Source organism: Perna viridis, chromosome 2 (assembly GCF_037379345.1).
Source record: "Perna viridis isolate PV_CMFRI_1.1 ecotype Kerala chromosome 2, ASM3737934v1, whole genome shotgun sequence".
NCBI classification, from domain to species: domain Eukaryota; kingdom Metazoa; phylum Mollusca; class Bivalvia; order Mytilida; family Mytilidae; genus Perna; species Perna viridis.
The window spans coordinates 23,157,581-23,184,871 of NC_142446.1; the positions used below are offsets into that span (position 1 = coordinate 23,157,581).

Here is a 27,291-nt window from a genome sequence, read left to right on the forward strand (position 1 = left end):
TGAACCATATAATGTATTGGCTGGTGCCCTAGCCACATCACATTGTACCATATAAGGTTTGGGCTGATGCCTGACCAACATCACTTGTACCATATAAGGTATTGGCTGGTAACTTAGCTATATCACATTGTACCATATAATGAATAGGCTGGTATCTTAAAACAATAAAAACTTGAAACCTGAGGCTGGTATCTTAGCCACATCACATTTTATCATATAAGGCATCTGTGTAAGGCATTGACTAGTGTCACAGCCAATTAATTTGCTTTCATGATTAAATGTCATTTTGACTCTGATGGGATAAATGAAAAAGGATTCAGGTTTTCAAGAAATCCTAACCAGTATTACATCTCACTGTCAGGCTTGCAGCAATACAGGTGATAATTTCTGTCATGATCTTCAAAACAAGTGTTCTTTATTGATATGGAAAATGCTCAGTTATAATCTACTTAAAGTGAACTGACATTTGTGCTACTGAGACCTTGTTTGTACAGCCTTGAAATAACTGGTCTTATAATTAGGGATTTATATTAGTGTGCAGAATTGAACTGATCATATTTTAATGATCATGTAAGAATCTTTGTGATATTACTTCTAAGATCAACAGTTTAACACTTTTTGCTAACTGTATTCTATTTTTCTTTGCAAGTGGATACAGGTAGTTAAAAACGATATTATTAGATTTTTCCCTCATATGACTAAAAACCAACATGTCATAAATTTTCTGTGTTGGGTAAGAATTTATGTGTGACTCTGTGCTTAGGAAAATATCCTGACAATGAGTGCGTTTTTGATACCATTAATCATGGGAATAAGATATTAAAATTATTTAGTTTGAAAAATGATATAAAGGGACTATTTAGTCTACTGCATTGAGTTTGATGAAACACTAAAATCTACAGAAAACATATTTGAACTACCTGAACAAGTATTTCATTCTTAACTCCTTATTTAGACCACTAAACTATAATATCAGAAATAAAGTGATGAAATATTTAACATGAAATTTATATTGCATTTACAAGAGCGAAAATAATATAATGAATTCTCCCTGAGTGTTTTCCTTTCTTCCAAATTTGTAGAAATGAAAAGAAAAAGAATTAAAATAATTCTGAATAAGCATAAAATGAGAAAAATTGCAAAGTGAGCGAACAAGTTAAAATAAAATAGTATGAACACATTGGTAAAAATGATACACAAGAAAAACATAAATTCTCTCCCTTTTATCAATACAAATGCTTATATCATTCAGGGTTTGCCATTTAAAATGTTCAGGTCATGGCTAAAATTAATCATTAATGCTATATCCAACCCAATTTTAAAAAGTCTTATTCTGAGAACAACCAAGAAATATCACTAGCAGTATGCAGGAAAAATGTTTTTTCATATATTTTTCAGAAGTCCCAGCAGGATAAATTATATTTCTGTTTTTTTTATTTTTATGTAAAACAACTCTATCACAATCTATAAAAATAAGATGTACTTCAGTAAGGAAAAAATATTAAATCAAAACTGTAGCAGAAATTTATCAAATGTGATATCGCAAATAGAATCTAAATCACAAGTTCATTCATTTTATCTAATAAAGTTTGATGTTGCTATTTGTAAGAGCCAGGCAGAAAGTGATTCATTAAAAACAATAATGTGTTCACAATACACAGCTGCTCCATCTATCAAGAAGTTGAAGTGTAGACACACACAGTATAAGTTGTAATGATGTTGCTCCATAATAAATTTTGAATCATTAAAATGATAAAAAAGTTATTGGTGTAAAATTTTTGGAACAGATATTCAGTAAGCAGTAAAATTGTTCAATGCTGACAGAAGGACATAAAAAGAGAATTGTTTTTTATCATACTGAAACTTCAACAAAAAAATGTGACCTTTGCTTATCACAGATTCATTCCCTGAATCACTTTTAACCTGCCTGACACTAGAAATAGCAGTACACTTATATTTAATATCATTACACTGATGAATCCTATGCAAAAACTAAATTATTTTTTTCTTAATAATTGGTTAAGATTTATTATAACAGCTTCTTAATCTATGAAAGAAGTTAAACAGGTTGTCAATCATGAAATTCTATATAAACGAAAGACCTTTTATGACCACTCAAATGTTTAAATTGTTTGTTAAGATCTATAATTCTTAAAATGTAATAAGTATGCAGCACACAAAAAAAGAAATAATTACTTTTTTTAAAACAAAATGAAGCACAACATTAGCACCATTTAAAAAGAAGCATAACAACTCAACAGAAACTTGAAGAACAAATGAAACCGTTAGTTTACAAATGTACTGTATAAAAGGCGAGCTTAGTATAAGATAAAAACAATAGGTGTGCATATAAAACTTGGAGCACATACAACAATAGTGCTAAAATTTACAGTCACATTTAAAAGGTTTATCATTCTTAAGGACCAAGTTCAACATCCAAATACACAATTTGCATAATTCAGATTTAACAAGGATAACAAACATCAGAACACTTAAGGAATGATACATCAAGTATTTCACTAAAGTCACTAATAATTCACAAAACACAAAAAATAATGTATTCATCAAAGCACAGGTAATTGCACCAATTCAGCTGAGTAAAGCACTTAAAAAATAAAAAGTATGGTGTATTTTTTTTTAATGCTGAAAAGAACTTTTAAAAATCAATTTGAAAATGTTAACATTAAAACCTTGAAGACCCCAAAACTATTCATTATTTATAATGCACTGACAGTGTTGTTTTTTTATCATTAACTAAGTATAATATAGACGTTAACAGTTTTCATATGTATTGATTCATTGTTGGAATACAACATCTGTATAAATACGTAGAAGTCCATCAGAAACACTAGCATGATAAATCTTAAATTCATAAACAAGAAATAAAGTGCAGAAGAACTTACTGTGGAGCAAAAGAATGACTTCCTACTATTGAAACTTGAAAAATGTATTTTATGTCTTTCTATAAAAAAAATATACATGCACCTTAATATATATACAATGTATAAGAATTCAAGACCTCCAAGGTTTAAATTTTTACAAAGTATAATTTCCAATGTAGAGAACAGTAGAAAATATCACTAACACAAATCTAATCTACAGTAACAAATTGAAATGAAAAGAAAAATAAACAAAACATGACTTGGTCCTTAAGAATGAAATACAAAAAAAAAAAAAAAAACACAACTAAATTGTTTACTATGAGGCCTTGTGCCTACCACCACAACAGCCACATGACATGCCACACTTGTGACATGCCATGAATGGCCAATAGCACCATAAGCACGGCACAAAGAGTGAAAGAATTGTTAAAGCAGTCCATTTTTTACAGTTTGTCCTATCTGTTCTATCACAAACACATGGATGTCCATAATCCCCATCAGGATCAGCCATACAATGGTATATTATACCTTTTGCACACCAAACACAAGTCACGTATTCAATGCATTTTTCTACCCCATCAGGAGCATCTTCACAACTACCGCGAGCATTATCGTCATGTGAAAACAGATCTCGACAATATTTGCACCGAGATTTCTGATTCTGAAGTAAATGAGTCCGATGTTTGTCTTTTTGCTTTTTCTTGGGTAATGGTGGATGTTGTTGTGAGGGTTGACATTTGGTTGTTGCCTCTCGTTTCGACACAGGTTTTTGAACTGATTCTAATGTGGGATAGCTATATTCATGTTGATCTTTTTTGGCAATTATAACATAAGAATACTCCTTTGGTTCTATAATATTATCATTCTCCTCCAGAAGTCCTTGATCAGATTTTGATCCCACTGATGTAGGTTCATCTGTTTTAAAATAAATTTCGTCTCTGTCATAAGTGTCCGATTTTGAACTGTCACTAGGTGGTGATCTACCAGATGAATGACGAGTTGAAGTAATATAATGCACCCTGTGCAGATGAGTGTGATTAGAATGAGAATGACTATATGGTAATGAATCAGGCATCCCTGACATGATGGATGTAGGCGACTGAGGTGTAGGACTACTTGTTGTTGTTGATGTTGTACTTGCAGACTGCGACGATGAATCACGCCTAGGTATAGGAAGATCTAAAATCTGTAAATAAAAATAACATGAACACGTTACTTGCATCTTTCCCCTCAGAAAGGTGTTTTTTTATGTAAATTCAATGACAAAAATTAAACTAACAGATCAAAGGACCATTCTTGGCTTTGTGTAAAATTTACCACAATATTTTCACTATTAAGACTAGAAATACAGAAATATATTTGTCTTATTAGATAATACATGTAATACTTATATCTGTTTGTGGATGAAAAAAAAAAATACCGGTCATAGAATTAGATCATGTTTAGCAATCTTTGCTACATTTTGTACTTGATTGTAGGAGAAAAGTTTTTTTTAGTTAGGGGTCTAACATGTCTCAAAATATTATGATAAAACTTTTACTAATGGTTAAAAAATTAATCTCTTGAACAATTTCAAATATCAATAATGGTGAACTAATATTGAAAATGTATCCTCCCTAGGAAAAAAAAAGATTTCTCCAAAATTTGTATGTAAATATGCTTGTGCCTACATTTCCAATGGATCTGGATGAAACTTTTACTGAATGTTGCAACCATAAATCTCTCAGACAGGTAACTATGATCAAATATATAACCTCTAGGACTAGTTAAAAATATCAGTATATAATAATTAGTTGCATTCATACACTTTTTAAATGTCTTTTCAAAAACTGGGGTGAGCAGGGGACATGGAACAGTGTTCTCTTATTATCAAAATCTCATTTCACCTTAAAGCACCCATTATCCATTGAGACGAACTAAATTATGGAAAACAATATCCATACAGATTCTTAGTACATAAAAGACCAGTCTACCAACATGGTCTCAGAAATTGGGACCAGCCCACCAACCAATGCTGGTAAAAATAGGGGCAGGTTTGCAGAAATTTTGCTTCAAAGCCACTGTATCCTATATAAAATTCTTTTCAGATTAAGGGTGGGGGCTTCCTGTCTGGAATTAAGATGGCAAAGACTGTAAACATATGTCAAACAGTGAAATACTAACACCTCATGTTTCCACATACAATAGTGTAAAGATGGGCATACTTTCCAACTGACGATGGAGTATTTTCATCTGGCAATAAAACTTTTTGTAAAGTCATATCAATTCAATTATATCATACAATGCATAAAATGAGTTTTGAGACTGTAACAAAAGACTGGTGACACTCCTGTAGTTGCACCCTGTTGCAATAATACACACTACATACAAAAATCAATGCAAAAGTCATTTATTTACAATAAAATGCAAATCAAAGATTGACACAGGTTAGAAATGAAATTCCTTCTGTCTGCAAAGTATGACCAGACAGAGGAACACATATGGTTCACATTCCACAACTTTTTTAACCTCTTGTCTCATATCCCATATGTTTCAAAATTCCAGACAATTCACAAGTATTTGAACAGAATGCTGATTTATTTGAGGAATATCTTCAATCCAAATGTTTGCTAAGTGTCAATAATCAATCTTCTACCTTTACTTTCCATTTCTAGTTCATGAAGAAAAAGAATTTAAGTAACTTTACCAACAATGGATACTCTTGTTAAAAATATCCAACATCAAAGGAACTCTTCATAAATTGTTCACATTTCAAACTTTTTTTTACTCTACAATTTATGCAAAGATCTATTAGCACATTTTTATATCAAGATTCTTGTTTTACTTACAGCAAAAACTTCTTCATCACCATCTATATTGGACATGTTTGAATTTCCTGTGAATGAAACAAAAACAAATTTCATTTTAATGTCACCATAATGAAAAAGATTTTCAAAATCACAACAAAAGTTTTCATAAAGATAGCACAACATTTGTTCACACAAAATACATGTTCACTGTGTATTGATTGGACATATGAATGTGGATGAGATTTTAATTACAGCTCTGTAGTTATTAGTAAGATGAAGCATTATACAATGTATAAACTAGGCTTATCACTCAAGGTTCAAAGAACCACTAATGTGGACATGATTCATTTACACATACTTAGGTAACACTTCCTGTACTGTAAATCTTGAAATTTTGGCATATTTTTAATTGTGAAATATGTGACTTATTCATCAATAGAAAAAAATAAAATAAAATGCTTCATGACGACAGAAATCAAATTTAGAAGTTGGGTAAGTATGGACAAAACATTCAAGCTTGATGCAGCTCTCTGTCTTCGGAGGTAAATTCAAATTTAACATAATCACTGCAAGTTATTGTCCTGACATCGCGAAAATGACTTTTTCTGGCTCATAATTTTCAACAGTTAAGTCATGACCTAAGAAATCAATCTTTGCCTTCCTGTTGTGGTATGGCACACTGTGGCACAGAGAAAGAGACTGATCCATTTAGTTGTAGTACAGACATAATGAAAATACATGTTTCTTGCCCCCTTTTGGCCCCTTATTCCACATGGTTCAAGTCACAACTCCCAAAATCAACTCAAGCTTCCTTTTGTGATATGGCACCTTGTGATTCAATTTCATAAATATCAATCCACTTATACTCAAGATATTGTCTGAAAACTAAATTGTCTATGCTACAAATTAGCGGTCAAATCAAAGAACAGGTTATTTTATGTTGCAAAAGAAAAGTCAAGTAGTTCCAATCAGCTTATACAAGAATTGAGAACCAAAGCAATGTGATACAGATTGATTAGTAACAGAATTGTTACATCCGTAAAAAAGATGCATCTCATTTGCTTGTTTAAAGCACAGGCACTTGTCTCAGAAAAAATAGACCCCTATACTTGACAATTGTAAGGTAAAAGAGTTAATTTTTTTTTGGCAAATGAGACATGTGCCTGTGGTATGAAGGCAACAGAATATTTGACTAAACTTGACAATTACTTACAAGAGTGTAAGCAAGTTGTTGTACAAAAAATATGTATATGCTTTTTTTACAAGAGTACTAACATATATTGCATTTACATTTTCCATGTACCAAATATTTGATGGCAGTGATCACCTCCGTGGGCCTAATACTATTAGAGAACAATACAATACTCTAGTCACAATTTGTTTTTAAAAAAATGATGGCTAGTGTCATATAAACTCTTAAACTATTCAAATTCAAATAAATGGTTTAGGTGGGAGTTTGCAGGGACTGGCAGTATAAAAACATTTATGTTTACTAGGCAACCTACTTTAAAAAAAAAAAAAAAAACCACTCACATGGCCTGCACAGCTATCACCAATTGACATTCAAAAGGCTCAAATAGAACCTGTGAACAGCATATTGTTAAATGATCCATACCAAAGACTTTCATTATAAAAATAATGCATTATGAAATTTATGTCATGTTGCACAGATGCTTACCACTTAACAATGTGTATGTACTATGTAACAGTGGATAATATTTTACAACAAGAGGCTTCCAGGAGCCTGAACTGCTCACCTGGTTCAATTTTTACCTTCCATGTCAATAACTCTAACAAGGAGTTGTCTGACAATTTTGACTCAAAGAAGATTTTGGTAGGATTTATGATAAGGATCATTTTATCAATTGAAAGTTTCTCTTCATCTTGTGGCAGAAAACTGCTCAAAACATTATTTTTCGCCTTTCAAGGGCAATAACTCTAACAAAGAGTTGTCAGACAACTTAGAACTCTGCACACTATTGTAGGCCCTATCATAAGGATAATTTCAGCAATTGAAAGCTTCTTTCTATTTATCCTAGTGTCCGAGATATTGGCTGAAAGCTGTTAAAACAAACACCATATTTCACTTTTCAAGGGCAAGAACTTTAACAAGGAGTCATCCGACAACTTTGACCAAACACACTTAAGTAGGCCTTATAATGAGGATCATTTGATAGAATTAGGCTAACCCCAACGGTTTTGGAAATATATGTGAGAAACTGTCTGATCCCTATGTTCTATTTTAGTAATGGCAACTATGTTTTTCAACAGGAAAACATTGAAAAAGGGAAATAACTCCAACATGGCTTAACAGATTAAAATGAAAATTTGACCAGAGATAGATCTCATCTTTCTTAACACATTTACCAGGTGTCAGAATTTAATTTACCTAACATTTTTGGAATTTAAAATATAAATTAAAAACTAGTTATATCTTATGAATTGGATGACAATGAAACTGTATTTTTTAACTATGATTTCCCTTTTAAAATTATCATGTGATTTAAAATTTAATAAATTTCAATAATTATGGAGAGTGAAATGGTTTTCAGAAAAAAAGGAGACAACAAATTATGTTTTAACTGAATTTTCTCAGCTGTTTTATAAGCTCTGCAGATTTCCACAAAAAAACTTCATAGCTTTGATTTTCCCACCAATTATCTCCCCTTTATATACTTCCTGTTGAGGATAAATACAAACCCACAAGGTTTTTAAACTCTTAAATCATTTACAGGAACTGTTTACATTCTTTTCAATTAAAGGTATTTTGATTTTGGTTTCTAACCAGTGTTCACAAGTGCCAGTGTTAATTTGTTTCCCCAACATGATTTTATTGAAGTGGTGAAAATTTTGCAGACATTTCCATTCAATCTTCTCACTGACTTTGCATTGTCCAGTTGTTGAATGAACAAAACTGGAAGCAGGCATTTTTATTTAAAAAGTAGATATTAAAATTTTGCTGTTGCCATTTTTTTGTAGTCTGTGGCAGTAAAAATAATAATTAGAAAACTGAAATCCCAATTTTAATTTTTTCTCCTCGCTGGAAAATTTGGGTCAGCTGGTCAATAAACCAACAAATTAAAAGACTATGGCATAAAGCACACTTTTCAATGAAAATGAAGACAAAAAATGATATAATACACAGCAAGACAAAAATAACAATTGATTACACAGAATATACAGTATGTGACCAAAAGTCAAGTCTACAAGTTTTTCACATTGTTTTCTATATAAACTAATTCCATATCCATTTTAAAGTTTTATCTTTCTATACAATTTATAACATGTAGATGTATTTAAATATTTTTTAAGTAATTGCTTTCTTTGACTAAAAAAAAATAAACAATCAAAAATGAAAAAGAAATTAACTTCAGATACAATGTATGTCATAGGTTTTAAGTTTAACCAACATGGTATTAGATAATCAATTTTTTTAAATGGGAAACAAAAGTGAAAACTGATGTAACTGACTTAGTTTTGGTCATAAACATGTCAATATTTTTTTTAAGAAACCTGTTTTTAGTATTTTACTTACCATTTATACAATCCAAAAGGAAGCAAGAAGAAGAAATGAAGAAAATAGCTGTTATAATATATACTGAACCAATGCATATTATGTGAAGTTTTAATTCAAATCAGTCATACGGTACCTCAATTTTCTTTCAAGATTGCAAGGCCTAACAACATGTTTACTACAGGCTATAGTGACCTGAATTGTATCATCCTAAATCTAATTGATGATTTTCTCCCATAAAATTTGTTATTAGCTAAACACATTTTTTCTTGGTGCAAATATGAAAAAATCACAGAAATTTAGATTAGCACTGAGAGACTTACAATAGGGATATGTTATCAGGTTTTTTTCCACACAGTGGATATTGAGTTTCCTTTGACATCACTTGACACCCAACATGCTTAACTATGTCATCATAACCATTGGAGCTCACAAGGTCCCATTTCATTGGTGAAAAGTGATGTTCAAGGCTCCAGTGGGAGCAATTGTGTCCGGAATATTTTCATTAAAAAAAAAAAGTTCTTTGACTTTCGTATATTGGTTTACTTGTTGAACCAATTCAATAATGAAATCATAGCTAAGTGGTTGCACAATTTGCCAAATAAAATCTAAATCGAAATTGGATTTTTTATATACTTTAATAATAGAATGACAAAGCAAAAAATGTGTCAGCTATCTTTTTTCAAAGATAGTACATGTTAAATAATAAATCTTCAAGTTTAGGCAAACCTTTCAATTTTCATAGCAAATAAATTTTTCATGTCTTAAAATCGATGTAGTCTTCAAAATTACATTTGACAAATTATATGCATTATACATGTTACGGAGTGCTAATCTAAAATCCTATGCCAAACTACTGTTTTGAAATAATTAAGTTTTATGTGCACTGGTATATTTTGTCTGGGATTACAAGCTCACCTCAGTTTTAAAGATAATTTATATTCACTTTTGTCTTTTGACCTTCAGTTCCTTTCTCCCCTGATATTGACTTATAACAGTCTGATCATACCTGTGTTTAACCCACTTTAATTATCACAGAATGAAAACCTATTGATCTTTCCCTCTATAAAAGGCCTGTGAAAACTGGCAATGTTTTGGTAAAATCTATCAATGAATAAATGTATTTACTACAAGGCGCTAATAAGTTTTACTTGACATTTGAAGTAGATATACACTTACACCATAATTACCTGGACGCTCCTTCATTCATAAACTACCTACACAAAACTTTCATTCATAAATGTAATATGTTACTACACAGCTGGTTAAAGGTCTTAGGACCATTCATTCATAACTACTGACATATTAATTATATGATTAGATTTATATCTGGACAATACACAATGTGTAGAAAAATGTTATTAAGTTATTTCATCTGCTAAATTTACCATTTTTTATAAACTTACTGGTATGTATGACATGCAATTATCAAACATCATGTGATGAAGAATTCAGGACTATACCTTTTTACACATTACTGTTATCTGTTTGGCTTTTAAAATTTACACTAAGGCCAAAATCCTAATCAATTTTGTTTAAGGTTGTTTTCTATTAAATTAGATGTCAATTATGATAGTTTATGATTACACCAATGTCTCTAAAGTGAACTATAATAATTAGGCAATGTAGGCACTCCCTAACATGTCCTCATTAAACCAAAGAAAATCAATTACACACATACAACAAATTGATCTATCAATGAACTTATATCTTCCTGTTTCTGTACAGTTCTTTATCAGACCAATACTTCCCCTTTCACAAAACATGTGGGGGAAGGGATTATGGTTCTCCATAATCTTTCTGGCAAACCACTTGCTGTTCTTACATGTATAGATAAGTCATGAAGTGCATCACTTCATTAGGTCATTGATAAATATGCAATATACCTGCTGGGGGAAAAAGAACATGCTACCTGTACATCAGGAGGGCAATAACAAAAAGATCTATCATAGATGGAAGTTAATGATAAGTAATTTTACAATACATATGCAACAATGGAAATTAAAGGCACCTTTCCCTTTTTTGATAAGTTAACTTACTATTGAGTGAAACAATAATATAGATTTTTCCTTTTTCTTTACGTTTTTTTCTTTTTGGTGGGGGGAGGGGGGAGGCAGGTATTACATTTACTACTGAACAAGTGTATGATGCAAGTTTCGGAGCAAATCATTGAAGCATAAAAGATTATGAATGGCATAAATCTAATTATTGACAAAATTATTGATGTGTGTTATATGGCCATCCCTCTTAATTTTGTTATTAATCTATAAAGTAAACAATGGACTATTTTTTTTTATGGCTGCAACACCTGGGAATCACACTATCCATTCAACAGCAACAGGGATTTAAATGGGTCACAACTTGATCTATTTAACTGATAAAACCAATAGAATGGTTTGACAGGAAAGAACCTTTGCAATTTATTAATTAATGGTTGATATCTGGGTCAACTCAACTAGATAACCAAACAGATCAATGGAATTGATCAATTATATTTTTAAGATCTAAATTGTCAAAGTCTACTCTAAACAATGAATGATGCGGAAGTAAAATATTTTATGTTGACTGAAACATACTCATATGAACTTAAAATCTATAGCAGTGTTCTGGGATTCCACTTCCCATCACCCCGGGCAAGTGTGATTTGGTGTGAGGAAAGTTGAATATTATGTCCCATTTTCAATTTGGCAAGTAGAACACTTATCAAACCACTAGTAAAGTATGGAAAGCTAACTTCGGGTAAAGTGGGGAAAGTTACACTTCATAAAAATACTTTCTCCCTAATATAAACATTCAATGTCCATTGTAACAACCAAACTTTTAAAGCAAAGGAGTGCAAGTGCAGGACACATACAGATATGATCTTTGGCAAAATAAATAAAGGAGATCAGGAAACATACAGATCTTTGGCAAAACAAATAAAGGAGATCAGGATACATACGGATCTTTGGCAAAACAAATAACGGAGATCAGGATACGTACGGATCTTTAGCAAAACAAATAAAGGAGATCAGGATACATACGGATCTTTAACAAAACAAATAAAGGAGATCAGGACACAAACAGATCTTTGGCAAAACAAATCAAGGAGATGCCAATTGTTTTGCTACTTAAGTCTAGAAAATTTCTGGCATGGTACAGTTGTCAAATGGGAAACTGAAGTTAATCTGTGACAAATATACAAATGTGGTACAGATTCAAATTCCTGACAACAACAGAGTAATTGCATTAAAAAATAACTACATGTATGACAGACACATAATATGTTCACCTTAATCTTTATCATAAATTCTTGCTTTTTCAGTGAATGACTTGTATCTTTGATAGTAAAAGCTGGTAAAATTAACCAACAAGTAGTTCAATGACCATAATTCACCACACTATGTACTTAAAAGTAATATGACGCAAGAGTACATCTTCCGAGGGACCAAAGAGACTCTTCAAATTGTAATCTAGCTAAAGTTTATAGTAGCTTCCTGCTGTAAGTAACATATACTTTACTTCTTTATCTCGGGTCTACATATATCTTAATTGAAGTTAGATGGGGTAAAAATCCAGCAGTGGGATACATTTGTCCTATAAAATAGTTTACAGATTTGCTAGTTCTCACAGTAAATTAATATTTCTTTGCTTGTTTCTAGATACTTTACATTAATTACTATTATTTCTTGTTTAGTTTTAATACAATGTAGATGACAGCAAAGCTCTCTTTTATTCATCTTTAAGGACACAGCTTAATTTGTTAAATACATATTGATGATCTGTGAAAGGAGATAATGAGACATAAAAAAATACCTGTGTTTATGCTTACCCTACTTACCCTAACTTTTTGTGCTACATGTACTCCTAAGCTTTTTTTGCCATTTTTTGACAAGTACAAAGACAATAACCAGTCAATAACTTTTGAAAAATAGAAACACAGGTATTTTTTTTAGGTCTCATTAAATACCCTTACAATGTATGTAGTTTATACAATGTGAAATTATTATACTGTTCATATTATACATTACTGTTTCTTCTAATTGGTCAATTCCAGTGGAGATTGTTGACTACTGACAACGTAAAATTTAAGTCGACATCATATTTTTTTAATGCAAGCAATGACTACCGAGCAGAATGTTACTATTTAAAATTGAACTTACAGATTTAGTTGCCTGTTATATATCAACCAGCCCAAACATTACACTAAATAAAACTACATTTAGAAGACATATTTCTGATGTGTACCAAAGGCCAGGTAGATAGAAAAGGCAAAATAATGCCTGTACAATTTTGTGAATGGGACGAACTGAAATTTCACACTCTGAATCTTTAACAAGAGGCTCCCAGGAGCCTGAATCGCCCACCTTGTTAAAGTTTGTCTTTCAAGGGCAATAAATTTGTCCAACAATTTTGACTGAAGAAGACTTTGGTAGGATTTATCAGACATATCATTGAAAGTTTCTTTCTATCAAGTATAGTTTTCAAGATATTGGCTGAAAACTGTATAAAAAAAAAAGTTCATTTTTCATCTTCCAAGGGCAATAACTCTTACAAGGAGTCATCTGACAACTTTGATTCTCATAAATGTTTAAGGCCATATAATAAGGGTCATTACAGCAATTGAAAGAATTTGGCTATACATAATAGCTTTGGAAATATATGCGAAAAACTAATGTCTGACCCCTTTGTTCTATTTTTAGTAATGGCTGCCATGTTTTTTTTTTTTATGGATAAAAAATCCCCACATCAGTTCTATGTAGAATACCCCAAGGAACATCCAAACCAATTTTGGTTCAAATTGGTCAAGAATATAAGATATTTGAAAGGAATAACATTAAAAATAGCAAAAATCATTGAATAAGGGTAATAACTCCAACATGGCTAAACGGATTTAAACCAAAATTTGACCAAAGATAGATCTCATCATGCTGAACACTTTTACTCGTGTTAAAATTCAGCAAAACCTAACAGCATAGGAGATATACGTGAAAAACTAATGTCTGACCCCTATGTTCTATTTTTAGTAACAGTGGCCATGTTTTTGGACGAATTAAAAATCCCCACATCATTTCTATGCAGTACACCCCAAGGAACATTCATACCAAGTTTGGTTTCAATTGGTCAAGTAGTGTAAGAGGAGAGGATTTTTGAAAGAAATAACATTAAAAATAGCAAAAATCTTTGAAAAAGGGCAATAACTCCAACATGGCTTAATGGATTACAACCAAAATTTGATAGATCTCATCATGCTGAACACTTTTACCTGTGTTAAAATTCAGCTAAACCTAACAGTATAGGAGATATATGTGAAAAACTACTGTCTGACCCCTATGTTCTATTTTTAGTAACGGCGACCATGTTTTTTGACAAATCAAAAATCCCCACAACAGTTCTATGCAGGATACCCCAAGGAACATTCATACAAAGTTTGGTTCTAATTAGTCAAATAGTTTCAGAGAAGAAGAGTTTTGTATAATTGTTAACGACGACGACTGACGACAACGACGATGGACACCAAGTGATGGCAATAGCTCATATGGCCTATGGCCAGGTGAGCTAAAAACTGTTTGCCAGATGTAACACTACTAAAATAGAAGGGTAAGTGTAATATGCTGTTTTAAGGTATAAAATGTCTAACTTAAGCACAGACAGGAATTATTTTTATAACTGATACCAGACTCAAACATTATGTTATAGACCTTACATGTTCAAAACACAGAAACAAGACTAAGACATTCAAGTTTACATGACTGGTTCATGTATATAAACTTGTAATTATATGGTGAGTCTGTAGAATATAATCAGGATAAATGACAAATATACCAACCATCTGTTAAATCAGCCACAGCAATCTTGATGCCTTTGTTGAAAGCCTTGGCATCATCAGATCTTTGAAATGTTAAACCAAATCTTTTATTATCTGTTATCCAATGGTGAAATTTGGGATTTGCTTTAAAATACTTCATATCTCTTTTCAGCACACAGTCAAGTACAACCTACAAGTATTAAATAAGAGTGTTAAGTTGTTGCCAGAATGGAAATTTGGTAAATACCAAGTATCAACTTATCTGGTATAATCTCATTAACAGGCTTTTTGTTGGACGGGATTAGTTTGATGTTGGATGCTTTTTAAGCAAGATCTACTGTTTTAAATTTCAAGTGGTACTCTCCTCACTTAGAAACTGTGTTATAGCACTTTATAAATAAGCACTGTGTTATTATTTTATGGAAAAGCCTTTTTAAATTTATAGGGGAGAACACTGGTGCATGTTTGTAAGTGAAATATTGACAAGACAAGTCAAAAAGGTAAGTACATTGATTTACATATAAATCACAATTACTAGTATTCGACATTGTTGATTTTTTAAATACATTTCAAACTTGCGATCCAGGTAGCTAATACTTTAAATATCTGCATTGACACTTTTTACAACACATCATTTTTTTTTATAAATAACAACAGTATAAAGATACATGTGTAGATACACACTTAGTACATGTACTGGGGAAAAAGAATATGGCACTAGTATCTTCATTTACATTGTATGTCAACTTTGAACATTACACACACAGGGGCTTGAGTTCATAAGATACATATAATCATCTCTATGTTGTTATTTTAAAGAAGTGAAGACATTAAAGAAAAAAAAATTATACCTGTCTCCATTCATATTGCATAAGGGCCTCAGGGAAGATTAGTTCTTGTAAACAAACTGTGTTACCCTCTCACAATAAAATTTATTATTATTATATATATATCTCAAAAATGCTGATTTACATACTCCCAACTTTCAATTTGAAATCTCAGGATATGAAGAAATCAGTTTCCTACATTTTGTCCAAGTTGTTAATTTTTTTTCAGTGTCATCTGAGGGAATCATTTCAAAATTCTAGCATCTAATCTTCAAAAAGCAACAAAGATGTTTGGCACTAGTAACTGTTATCTCCCTTGCAAATTGCATACAAAACAACTGAATCCTCATTTACATTGCTTTTGGTGGAATGTAAATTTTCCACTTCGCACAATGGCTGGGCAAAAACCTCTGTAAGGAGACCTTGAAACAGTAATTGAAAATAAGGCAGAAATCATGCACAAAAACATTACGTCTACTGACAACGCAGATGACAGCGCCATAACATAATACAACATTTTTAGCAGTTGTATAAAAATTTTTGAAAAATTATTTAGTACATTTTTAAGCAATTTTATGTATCTATTTCATGAACTCAAGTCCCTGTGATTATACATACATTTTGTAGATGTACATGTACACAAGTTATGGTGTAAAAATGTATAAAAAAACTTAAAAAGCTCACTTGAAGACATTTTTGTACATGATACGGAAGATAGAATCTGTTATATAGTCAAATGGGGGAAATCGACAAATTTACATGCATATCAAGCATGTCCAATAAATATAAAACAATACTTAATGAAGCGCAGCATGATATGACCTTAGTGGCCGAACCCTGAACAGTTGGGGCATTGTTTGAACACAATATTAGTTTTTGACACACTTAAGCATAGGGACTTACAGTTCATTACAGAAACAACAGCTGGTTTGGACACAATAAAGCACAAAATTTTTAAAAATTTCAAAATCAGACTAAAAAATAAAAAATTGATTTTTGGGGTGTGGCTCTTTGACCCCTTATTACTTGAAAACCTTTAAAACATCTGAAATCTCACTAAAAAACCCAGGCAGGGATTCTCATAAGGAATCCAATTTTTTTTTTAATGGGACCAAAAATTAACAATAGCCTCTTGAAGAGTCTGAATTGCTCACCTGGCAAACCATGCCCTATTAATTAAGTAAATGTATCATGCTTTGTTAACATGTTTGACAAAAATTGCTGAAAAAGAGCATCTACTGATTAATGCTGTAAGTTCAACTGAGTACTTAAGGCACTATAAAATGTTGGAAATGCCTTCAAAGTGTTTTTAGAACCTCTGGAAAAAATTTGGACAAGGAGTCCCCTAATGCCCTGTTATCGCACTGAATCTGAGGAGACATTAGCCCACAATACATTTGCTCAAATAGAACATGAAATGAAGTTAAATCATGGCTATACATAATTTTCATCATCACTTCAACTCAGAAGACCATGTTTACTATATAAACCAGACATCATTCAAATTAAAGCAAGTGTACAAATTAGCAGGAAAATTGGCAGCCATGTTGAATATGGTCACCCATAACAAATTTTCGTCATCACCATTCAACCTGGTGTTTATCCTATGAGTAGTAATCCATCTTCATTATTCTTCTTTAGTTGAGGAAAAAATTGTAAAAAAAAATATTTTGAACCTATGTTAAATTTTTAGTAACGACGCCCATGTTTTTTTTACATTTCAAAGATTTTAATTGATCAGTTTTTGCAGGATATCATTAGGAACAACTATGCCAAGTTCCAATTGGTCAAGCAGTTTCAGAAGAAAAAAATGCTTATGATGACAGACAATGGATGCAAGATGATGACAATAGCTCACATGGCCTTAAGGCCTGGTGAACTAAAAAGTTCCTCTTATAACTCAAAAACCATACAAGATATCTAAAATCTGATTGAAAAATGCAGGCACAGATTTCCATAAGGTATCCAATAAAACAAGAATGCTACACACAGCCATATGTCTCCTGTCGCTGTAGAAAGAGTTGAATCACCAATGTTAGACACTTGTATAAATAGCAGATTCAAAACTTATGTGCTTTCATAAGTCCATGTGGCAATTCAAGGTTAATGTATCTGAATGAATCAAATCAAGTTAGGTTAAGAATTCTTCATACAACAAAAAAAAATCCGCAAAAAAAAAACCCTGAAAAATGAACAAAGTCCCATAACTCCCATAAAAACAGACGAATCAAAATGGCAGTTGTGTATAACGAACAACATATTGTGACAAACAATCCTTCAAAATTTGGTCAAATTCCGTTCAGCAGTTTCTGAGGAGTTGCGTCCACAATGTGTTCTTATTGCGAATAATGTCAAAAATGAACAAAGTCCCATAACTCCCATAACAATTGTCGAATCAAAATAGCAATTAAGTATGGTGAACTACATATGGTGACAAACAATCCTACAAAAATTTGGTCAAATTCCGTTCCGTGGTTTCTGAGGAGTTGTGTCCACATGTTTCGGACGGACGAACGGAAGGCGCCATAGACGGATGGACACCAGCATTTCTATGTCCCCGCTCCGCGTTGCGACAAAAAAAACCTTCAAAATAGGACCAAAAATAAATAATAGTCAGGTTACTGTTTGGACATCAGGAATAGGACCAAAAACAAATAATAGTCAGGTTATTGTCTGGACATCAGGAAAATGCATGTTTCTGGTCTCTTTTGTCCTTAATTTCTTCAGTTCAAATCTTTACTCTCAAAATCAATCCAAGTCTGACCATTGTGGTATAGAATATTGTGGAACAATATCAGACATTCCTAAGCTTCACCTGGAGTTACACAAATAAATTTAATTAATTAATTAAAAATTAATTACATGTACATTAAAGGAACATCAAGTGATACCCTGTCACATAATGGTGAAAAGTGGGTGACTGCAAAATGTTCAAAATGGCTTAACTAAAACCTGTGCAAAGTTGAAAAAAATCCATTAATCCCTTCTCAAGTTATCATCTGGAAACTGCTGGGGGTACAAATAGATGGACAGACAGATGCACAACTTTTCAGAAGGTGTCCATTAAGAATAACTCAAATTTTATTTCAAATTCAATTCCATGCAAAAAGTTTTAACATTTTGCTAAGCAAAAATCTCTGTTTCTTAGTTTTCGAATAGAAATTAAAATAAACTGAATGGTAAAAAAGGCTTACAAATATTGTTTTATAATGTTGTTCATATTCTGTCCTTGCATACACAAGAGGTAAACATATACTATTATACCTTATAAAAGATTATAGAGCTGTAACTAAAACCATCATAAAATTTTATATTTAATCTTCTTACCTTTCTAGGCCATTGAAAACCTGATAATGTATAGACATTGTGTGGTTTTGTGGTTAACCTAAAGGTTAAGTTATCTAATTAACAAGTGGGGCAATAAATGACCACACAAATATACTGTTTATCTTACAACCATGTGAAATGCCACAAGTAAACATGTGTTGTGTGAATGAGCAATAAAATTTATGAATGGATTATTTGAATTCAGTTGAGAGAGCTGATTATGATTTGACAGTGTGCCAAATTTGATTGTGTGGGTGGAAAACTACATACAAATCTCTTGCTGTCTGACCCATTCATTCGGAACCATTGTTTTATTTAGTGGCTTATGTGTTTTGTAGGTTAAGTGACAATAGAAAAAATGCTAGAATATCTAAAACACATTTCCTCCCATATAGAACATATATTTATACTTTATCATAGAAAGATCAATGTCAGATGAAATATTATCTTACAAATAAAACATACATTTGTATGACCTCTTTGAGTTTGATATACAACAAGGCCATAAGTTAAACATGTTAAAGTGGGTTTTTACTACAATATTTCATATTTCACAGTATAGGAGGAGTAAGGGATATAGATGGGTCCCCCTTTGTCCTCATATTCAAAAATGGACTACATTTGCAAGTCAATATTTTGCCATGTGAAATTCCCCCAATTGATTTGGATCAAAATCTAAAATAGGAGGTACAAAATGGGAACATATAAAAAGATTCTGATAACATTTCATTCAATTCCTTACAGTGGTACAGGAGGAGTAAAGGATAAGAGATGGGTCCCCAAGAGTAATGGAAGGAAGAAAGCAGGGACTGTTGGATAGACATCCCCATCATTTTATATCCACCACTTTTCAAATTAGGGGTATAATTAAGAATATTTACATTTTCGTCCATGTTATCTAGTACAATAAAGATCTTTGCAGAGCGCAGCATGATACAACTGCAGTGGTCAAACCCTGAAGGGCTGGAAAACTGTGGACACAATATGAGACTGTGACACATTTAACCACAGGGACTTGTACGATGTAATTCATTATTGACACAATAACTGGTTTTGACACAATGTAGCACTAAATTTGAAAATTAATTGTTTTCGAAATCACACCAAAAATAAACAAGAAACTGGGGGAGCTTGAATTGCTCACCTGGTTCCAATTTTTGCCTTTCAAGGGCAATAACTCTAACAAGCAGTTGTCCGACAATACCAATGCCTTTCAGAGTTCGCGAAAATCGCCGGTCCAGACAGGTAAAATTTGGGTAGGACCAGCATTTCAACCTCTTGTGCTGGTCCCATGACTGACAGCTGTTTAAAACATTTTGGGAAGTCTAATTATATGGGACCAGCAAATTTTCAGTGGGACTGACATTTGCCTTTGTCAGTCCTATGTCCGACAGCAGAAAAAATGTTTTCGCAAACTCTGGCCTTTCAAAATGACTTAACATTTTGTTTGATAAGATAAGTGTGTCTGTCTGACTCATATGATCTGTTTTTAGTCACAGGGGCCATGTATTTTGAAAGGAACAAAAATACCCACATCAGAATTATGCAGAATATGTTAAGGAGCTTTCATACCTAGTTTGGTTCAAACTGGTCTAGTTGTTGTAGAGGAGAAGAGTTATGAAAAATAGTTAATGACAACGAAGGAGGTCAAATGATGGCCAGGTGAGCTTAAAAGTTTGTTTTTTGGACATGGCCAATTTTGTACCCCTTTAACTCCATAACGGTTAAAGACAAGCCTACACTGAGAGATATTTTCAATACAGAATTTTCAAAGGAACGGATTGACATCTAAACCATGAGCCGCCAACCTTGTTAAATTTATGCCTTTCAAGGGCAACAACTCTAACAAGTTGTCTGACAGTTTTGACCCAATGAAGACTGGTAGGACTTATCATGAGAATCATTTCATGAATCGAAAGTTTCTTTCTATCTACTAGTTTTCAAGATATTGGCTGAAAACTGCTAAAAACATCATTTTTCCCCTTTCAAGGGCAACAACTCTATTGAGTCATTTGACAACTTTGATCCCTTGCAGACTTTTGAAACCCTTATAATAAAGATCATTTTGACAACTGAAAGAATTTGGCTAAATTTAATGGTTTTGGAGATGTTTGTGAAAATCTTCAGATTAACCCCTTTGATCTTTTTGTAGGGACAGCAGCCATGTTTTTCAACGGATCAAAAATCCCCACATCAGTTGAATGCAGAATTTTGCCAAGGAACATTTGTACAAAATTTGGTTCACATTGGTCAAGTAATGTTGAAGAAGATTTTTTATAGAAAAAAACATTAAACAGAGCAAATAAACATCGAAAGAGGCAGGCAATAACTCCAACATGGCTTAACAGACAGATATCATCATGCTGAACACTTTTACCCTACGTCAGAATTTAGCTAAACTTAATCGTTTTGGAGATATACATGTATGGGAAAAGTAGTAACAGCAGCCATATTTTTCTACGATCAAAAGTTCCTATATCAGTCTGATACATAATACCCAAGGGTACAAATCTGGTTTGAATTGGTCAAGTAATGTCAAAGGAGAAGATCTTTTAAATAAAAAAACATCAAAAGGAGCAAAAAAAACAAAACAAAACAAAATAAAAAAAGACAATAACTCCAACATGGCTAAACAGATTACAATGAAAATTTGACCACAGATAGTTCTCATCTTGCTGAACACTTTGGTTTGTTTCAGAATTTGGTTAAAGCTAACAGTTTTTTGAGATATATGCGAGAAACTTCTGTCTGACCCCTATGTTCTATGGCCATGTTATTCTACTGATCAAAAATCCCCGCATCAGTTATATCAAACATACCCCAAGGAACATTCATACCAAATTTGTAATTTGTTTCTGATTGGTCAAGTAGTTTCAGAAGAGAAGAGTTTGGAAAATGACGGATGTGAAGTAATGGCATTAGCTCACAAGGCCCTAGGAAACAGGTTAGCTAAAATTTTGATAAAAAATAAGCTTTTTATATCTTTCCTAATGATAACACCTATATTCCCCCCTCTAGGCCCTTATTTCCAAAATGGTCCCAGGAACAATGTGTTAAAATTTGAAAAAAAGCCTGGACAAGTTTTACTCAAGTTTTTGTAAATAAACCAATGTTAATGGACGCCAACAACAAGGCTGACAAGGCATTACGATTATATGACTGAAAATTTTTTTAGTGGTTGTATAAAAACTTCTCCCAGTCAAAGACCATTGGGAGAAGTAAGCATAAACAAGAAGTTTTTGCTCATTTCACCCTCTAGATTAGGCCCAGCAGAAAGTGTGACAGCGTCACACACACACACACTGACACCAGTATTTTCATGTCCCCTTCTGCATTCCACCTCAGCACAAGGAATAAGATGTAGTTTCTGGTTTGTTGTAACAGAGATGTTCCATTTTTATATTGTAAGTATTAAAATCAAAATATTATTTTATAAAAGTAATGTTAACTTACAGATTTGTCTACTATTCTTTCTCCATAAATTAAATATTCTGTTAGAGATGTTTCTTCTCCATTGTTACTAGGTTTGGAGAACCTACGTAGTGCTACATTTGATAATCCTCCACCTCCCATTGGCACCCAACCTCCTGTGGAATCATCTCGTGTCATCACCTGTGCTTGGACCTGCACAAGGAAGTCATCACTGAAAGTATAGAGAGAAACAAACATACAAATATCATGCTCATGTTAAACAGGGATCCACACTAACAATGGTCCAGTATTCCTGTGCCTAACTGTGGAGGGAACTACCTTGATTTTTCAAAGATTACATGTACCTTAATTATCTACCAAACAGTACTAGGGAGAAAAGTCAAACCCTGCTAAGGTAACCTAAAATGACACCAGACAACAAGACCTAGTCAAAACTTCTTAACAATGTCTCCATACTTCAGGTATAAAAGAGATTTTAATCCTATTGCATTCATGTGCAAATTGTTTTTTCAGCCAATAGCCCAAACCTAAATGTACATATGGCTTGAATTTTCATTAAAAAGAGTGTGAAAAAAAAGACCATGGCACATTATGAATATTCATGTGCATCAAAAGAGAATATACAGTTAGAAATAGTAGCCTGCCCACCTGACTTAGACTGGCTATTTTTTGGCAGGGCTGGCTAATTTCAGCAAAAATCTATATAGCCATACATGTATATTAAATATATTGAAAAATTGTTTTCTCTAACTTGCTAGAGTTTGAGTGAGTTTCCTACCCTGATATGCATTGTATACAGTCTACAATATTTCAGAAAATTACACTTAATACTGTCAACATTAATTTAGTTTCTGAACTCCCCATAGTGGGGATAATGTGAGTAGAGCCACAAGTGTATCCACCCAACACAATGGGTACCAACATTTCAAAATATGTCTATACTTAACTTGTTCCGCCTTCATTCCAAAATATCTTAAATTTCAATAACATTTCAGTACTGTATGCATACAGAAAAAAATAATTTAAAAATACTTTTATTGAGTAATTTTATCACCATTTTTACGTAGGTGAAGTCAGAAAAGAGGAAAATAGTGACTCCATTGTGGAGAGTGGAGATATGAAAATTTCATTTGAAGGTACATTTGTAGTAGTACAATGCATGTATATGTACATACAAAGGACACCCATTTTATAAGTGAGGGAGCATAGATTTTTTAAACACTAATAAAACAAGCAACTTGTATCCATCTGTCCCCTGCTGCCCCACTAAGAGTTGAAGTGCAAAAACCCTGTTATTTACATGTATGTAAAATTTGTCAAATGAAAATGGGGCACATTATGATTAACTACAATGGTGACTAACACTCCTATAAAATTTGAACAAAATCTGTCCAGCCATTTCCATGGAGATGCAACCTTAAGTGTGACAGGACAGACACACACAGGTATTTCTACATGTATGTCACCTTCTGTGTAGGGGCGGAGGACAAAAAACAGCCCTCTTTACACAGAAATGATCTGTGGCTAACAATGTAAGCTTACTGGTAATTCCTTGTGTGTCCATGTAAGTTGATGTATTCACTTGGTATAGACAGGACAATAAATTTTTATATACAATGTATGAATATACAATGTATTTACTACATGTACGTATTTGGTATTCCATTCAAGTGAAAACTATTAAGGAGCCTTTTTTCCATAAATTGTGTTATAAAAAAATGGCTATTTAAGTACAAAATACATATATCTAAGTTAATCTTGGTCATTTATTGCATCTTTCAATCAAGCAGGAAAGTGGACACAAAACTTTATGACAATGATGATAAAAGAAAATCATACCAGAATGTTTTTCCCAGTATACATGTAGTTTTCTGGCAATGGATAATTAAATGATGAAAAAGAATAGAATTTTATCAATCATAAAATCAAAAGGTTGGAGGACTTCGTGTATTTGTCACTATTTCAATTACAATGTAATATTGAACTGCTGGCCACAACTGGCAGTCAAATCCATGGCTAAACATACCCAAAACTGAATAAGATGGAGAGGGTCGATGTATAGTAAAATGTACATTTAACCTTTCATACATGTAAATGACATGTACACTCAAAAAGTCCTATCATCTGACAGTAAAAAAAATGATATATATTTATTGGCTGAATGTTGGTAAAATACTGTACAGGTATGTCAATATTGTGGTTCAGAAAAAGTATAAGACATAGTTTCAAATCATTTCACCAAAACCGGAAGTGCTAAAGCCGGTATATGTATATTTTTGTTGAACATGTATGTTAACAGTACGTCTGCAATGGAAAGTTTTTCTGGTCATAGAAAAACTAGAAACTCTGTGAACTCATTCTTGGCAGCATCTTCAAAAATTAAGTACATGTACATGTATGTTTTCTTTTTTGTATTATTTGTTCATTGTTTGTTTCAAAATTAGTTTCTCATTATGTGCAGTACACTATGCATTCTTTTAAAGGGGGAGGGTTGTGATCATGCCAAAGTTCTTCAACCCAGCCGCATTTTTTGTGCCTGTCACAAGTCAGCCCTGTGGTATGAGAATTTCTTCATCGTTCATTGAAGACCAATGGGTGGCCTTTGGCTGACATTTTCATCACTATAAGGTTTTTGTCTCTATGACATATACACCATACCTATTCTTGTTATTTTTAAATTATTTTGTATCACCTGCTGTGACATTTATAGCCTGATGAAGTTGGACATAATGGCACAAGAAGTTTCTAGATAGACGCACTTCTGTAGCATACAAATGTATTTAGTCAAAATCAAATAATTTGTACACTTGTGGGAGGATACGTGTTGTACATTATGTCCATGTACATAAATGTATCGATGAGCATGGAATGATTTCCTCAGATGGATCTTTCTTTTCTTGAACTGATTCTAATAGTATTAGCTTCCTTTTAACCTTCACCCAACTAAGTTGTTAAACATGTAAAAACAACACATTTAACACTTGGTTGTGTTGTTATCCATTTTAATGATGAAATTATTTTATCAAAAGAAAGAATGGGAATATAGACAAGTTTCCATTAGCATACAGAAGTGAAAATTTTACAATAATGTTTAGTACATGCTGGACACAGACATGAAAATTTGGCCCCAAAAATTAGGACATGATTTTTCAGATGTAAAAGAACTGGAATCTGTTAAGATATGAAAGTTGTCCAAGATCAAATTTAGATTTTTAAGGCCACAAAGTACCTGTAGTCCTTTTCACCAAAAAAAAAAATCATCAGTGTAAAATTAGTCGGAAGTTCCGATTTCATAATACATGTAGATCAAATTGTGATGTCATAACTTATGACTTATTTGAAACTTATTTTTGTGAAAAATGAAATCAACCCTGTAATTTACAAAATGCCAGGCAAAAATATTCAGACGACTGTTTACTATGTTGGGAACAAATCACAAAACTAGAGTCCCCCTCTTCCCTCATGCAGTGATGGTTTTTAATTATTTCCAAGTACAGTAAACTTTTTTGAAATTGTCAAATTTTAGTCAACATTGTGGAATATTTATTGTAATTACATACACAATGTACATTATAATTATCTCTAAGTTACATGAACTTTCATTCAAGTAATTAACATTCACACTGAACTTTTCTGAGCTCAGAACTTCAAATAATTGCAAAAAAAATGACATACTAGTCTTGATTTTTGAAGCCTAAGGAATGTATAAAAGATTGGTCATCTTGCACTATGAACAGTATAGCAGTGATTAACAAAGCATCATATGATCACACAATAATTTAACCTTTATCAGGAAACTATGCAAATAAATGCTTCTATTTAAAATCTTCAATGAATTACCTACAATGTATGCATGTGTAATATTCAACAATAACAAACCCAAATGATTATTTTGTAGTCATTCAGCATATGCTTGTGAGCACAAAAATGAGGTCAAATTATGGGGGAAATGACCATGTCATTCACAGCATTTTATGAATGAATTTTTTGGTTAGTCAAACATAACATTGATATATATATATATATTTAAAGAAAAGTACGATTCACGTGAATTCGACAAGAAGAGAAATAAAATGACAAATAAACATTTCTGAGAAGATTTAAATGACTTAAACTAATCGATGGAACAAAAGTCTACGGAATAATACATGTTAAAATCATAACCGCCTCCATGATGTGTGTGCAAACGAGAGCATAGACGGTCACAGAAATCTACGCATTTTCTGCCTCTCTTCTACAAATATCCCTATATTAAACGGGTCTTGAATAAACTTACTTCTGCTTTATATCTTCGGTCATCTTCCTTGATCCATTTTGAGTTTACAGTGTGTACATTTTGTACATAACACTGATTATATTGTCTCAGAATATTAGACAGGAAATGCTTTGGACAGCAATGTAGTAGGAGCGCTAGATCCGCTTCAAAATATAGTTCAATGAGATAAAAAACACAATGATTTAACAACACAAAAAGAACTGAATCCAATCCCTGATATTAGAATATGTCCCATTACTAGATATTTTTTAATCCAAGCTGCACAATTCATCGTATCATGTTTTTCGTAATTGATGCGGATTAATTTTAAAACCCAACATGGCTACTCCATAGTTCAAGTACAGTGCAAGGGACTATTTCATTTGTAAATTCTAAAGCACTAATGTAACCTAATATCAACTGACACACTTAGGCTTAACTTGCACAACGCTAAAAAATCTAAAATTCATCGTGAAG

General features: G+C 32.4%; 1 protein-coding gene across 2 annotated transcripts; it reads right to left on the minus strand.

Annotated features, from left to right (window-relative positions):
- Positions 1–1,462: 1,462 nt before the first annotated feature.
- On the minus strand, positions 1,463–26,986 carry LOC148624122 (sprouty-related, EVH1 domain-containing protein 2-like). 2 transcript variants are annotated; one of them, XM_088566646.1, is made up of 5 exons: positions 26,836–26,986; positions 22,581–22,770; positions 14,995–15,163; positions 5,711–5,733; positions 1,463–4,068 (listed from the first exon to the last, which is right to left on the minus strand). In XM_088566646.1, the coding sequence occupies exons 1-5, from the start codon at positions 26,856–26,858 to the stop codon at positions 3,199–3,201; spliced, it is 1,275 nt and encodes a 424-aa protein (XP_088422772.1). In that variant the 5' UTR covers positions 26,859–26,986; the 3' UTR covers positions 1,463–3,198. The 2 variants fall into 2 exon arrangements, with proteins under 2 accessions (XP_088422772.1, XP_088422771.1); XM_088566645.1 differs by having other exon boundaries at positions 5,711–5,757.
- Between the last annotated feature and the right edge of the window lie 305 nt (positions 26,987–27,291).

Bases quoted from the DNA above. Each gene is read 5' to 3' on its own strand.
- LOC148624122 (XM_088566645.1), bottom strand. From the start codon at position 26,858: ATGACCGAAGATATAAAGCAGAA. The intron at 5,758-14,994 runs GTTGGTATATTT...TTTCATTCACAG, and splicing joins TGTGGCTGATTTAACAGATG to GAAATTCAAACATGTCCAAT. The intron at 4,069-5,710 runs GTAAGTAAAACA...TTTTATTTACAG, and splicing joins GTGATGAAGAAGTTTTTGCT to ATTTTAGATCTTCCTATACC.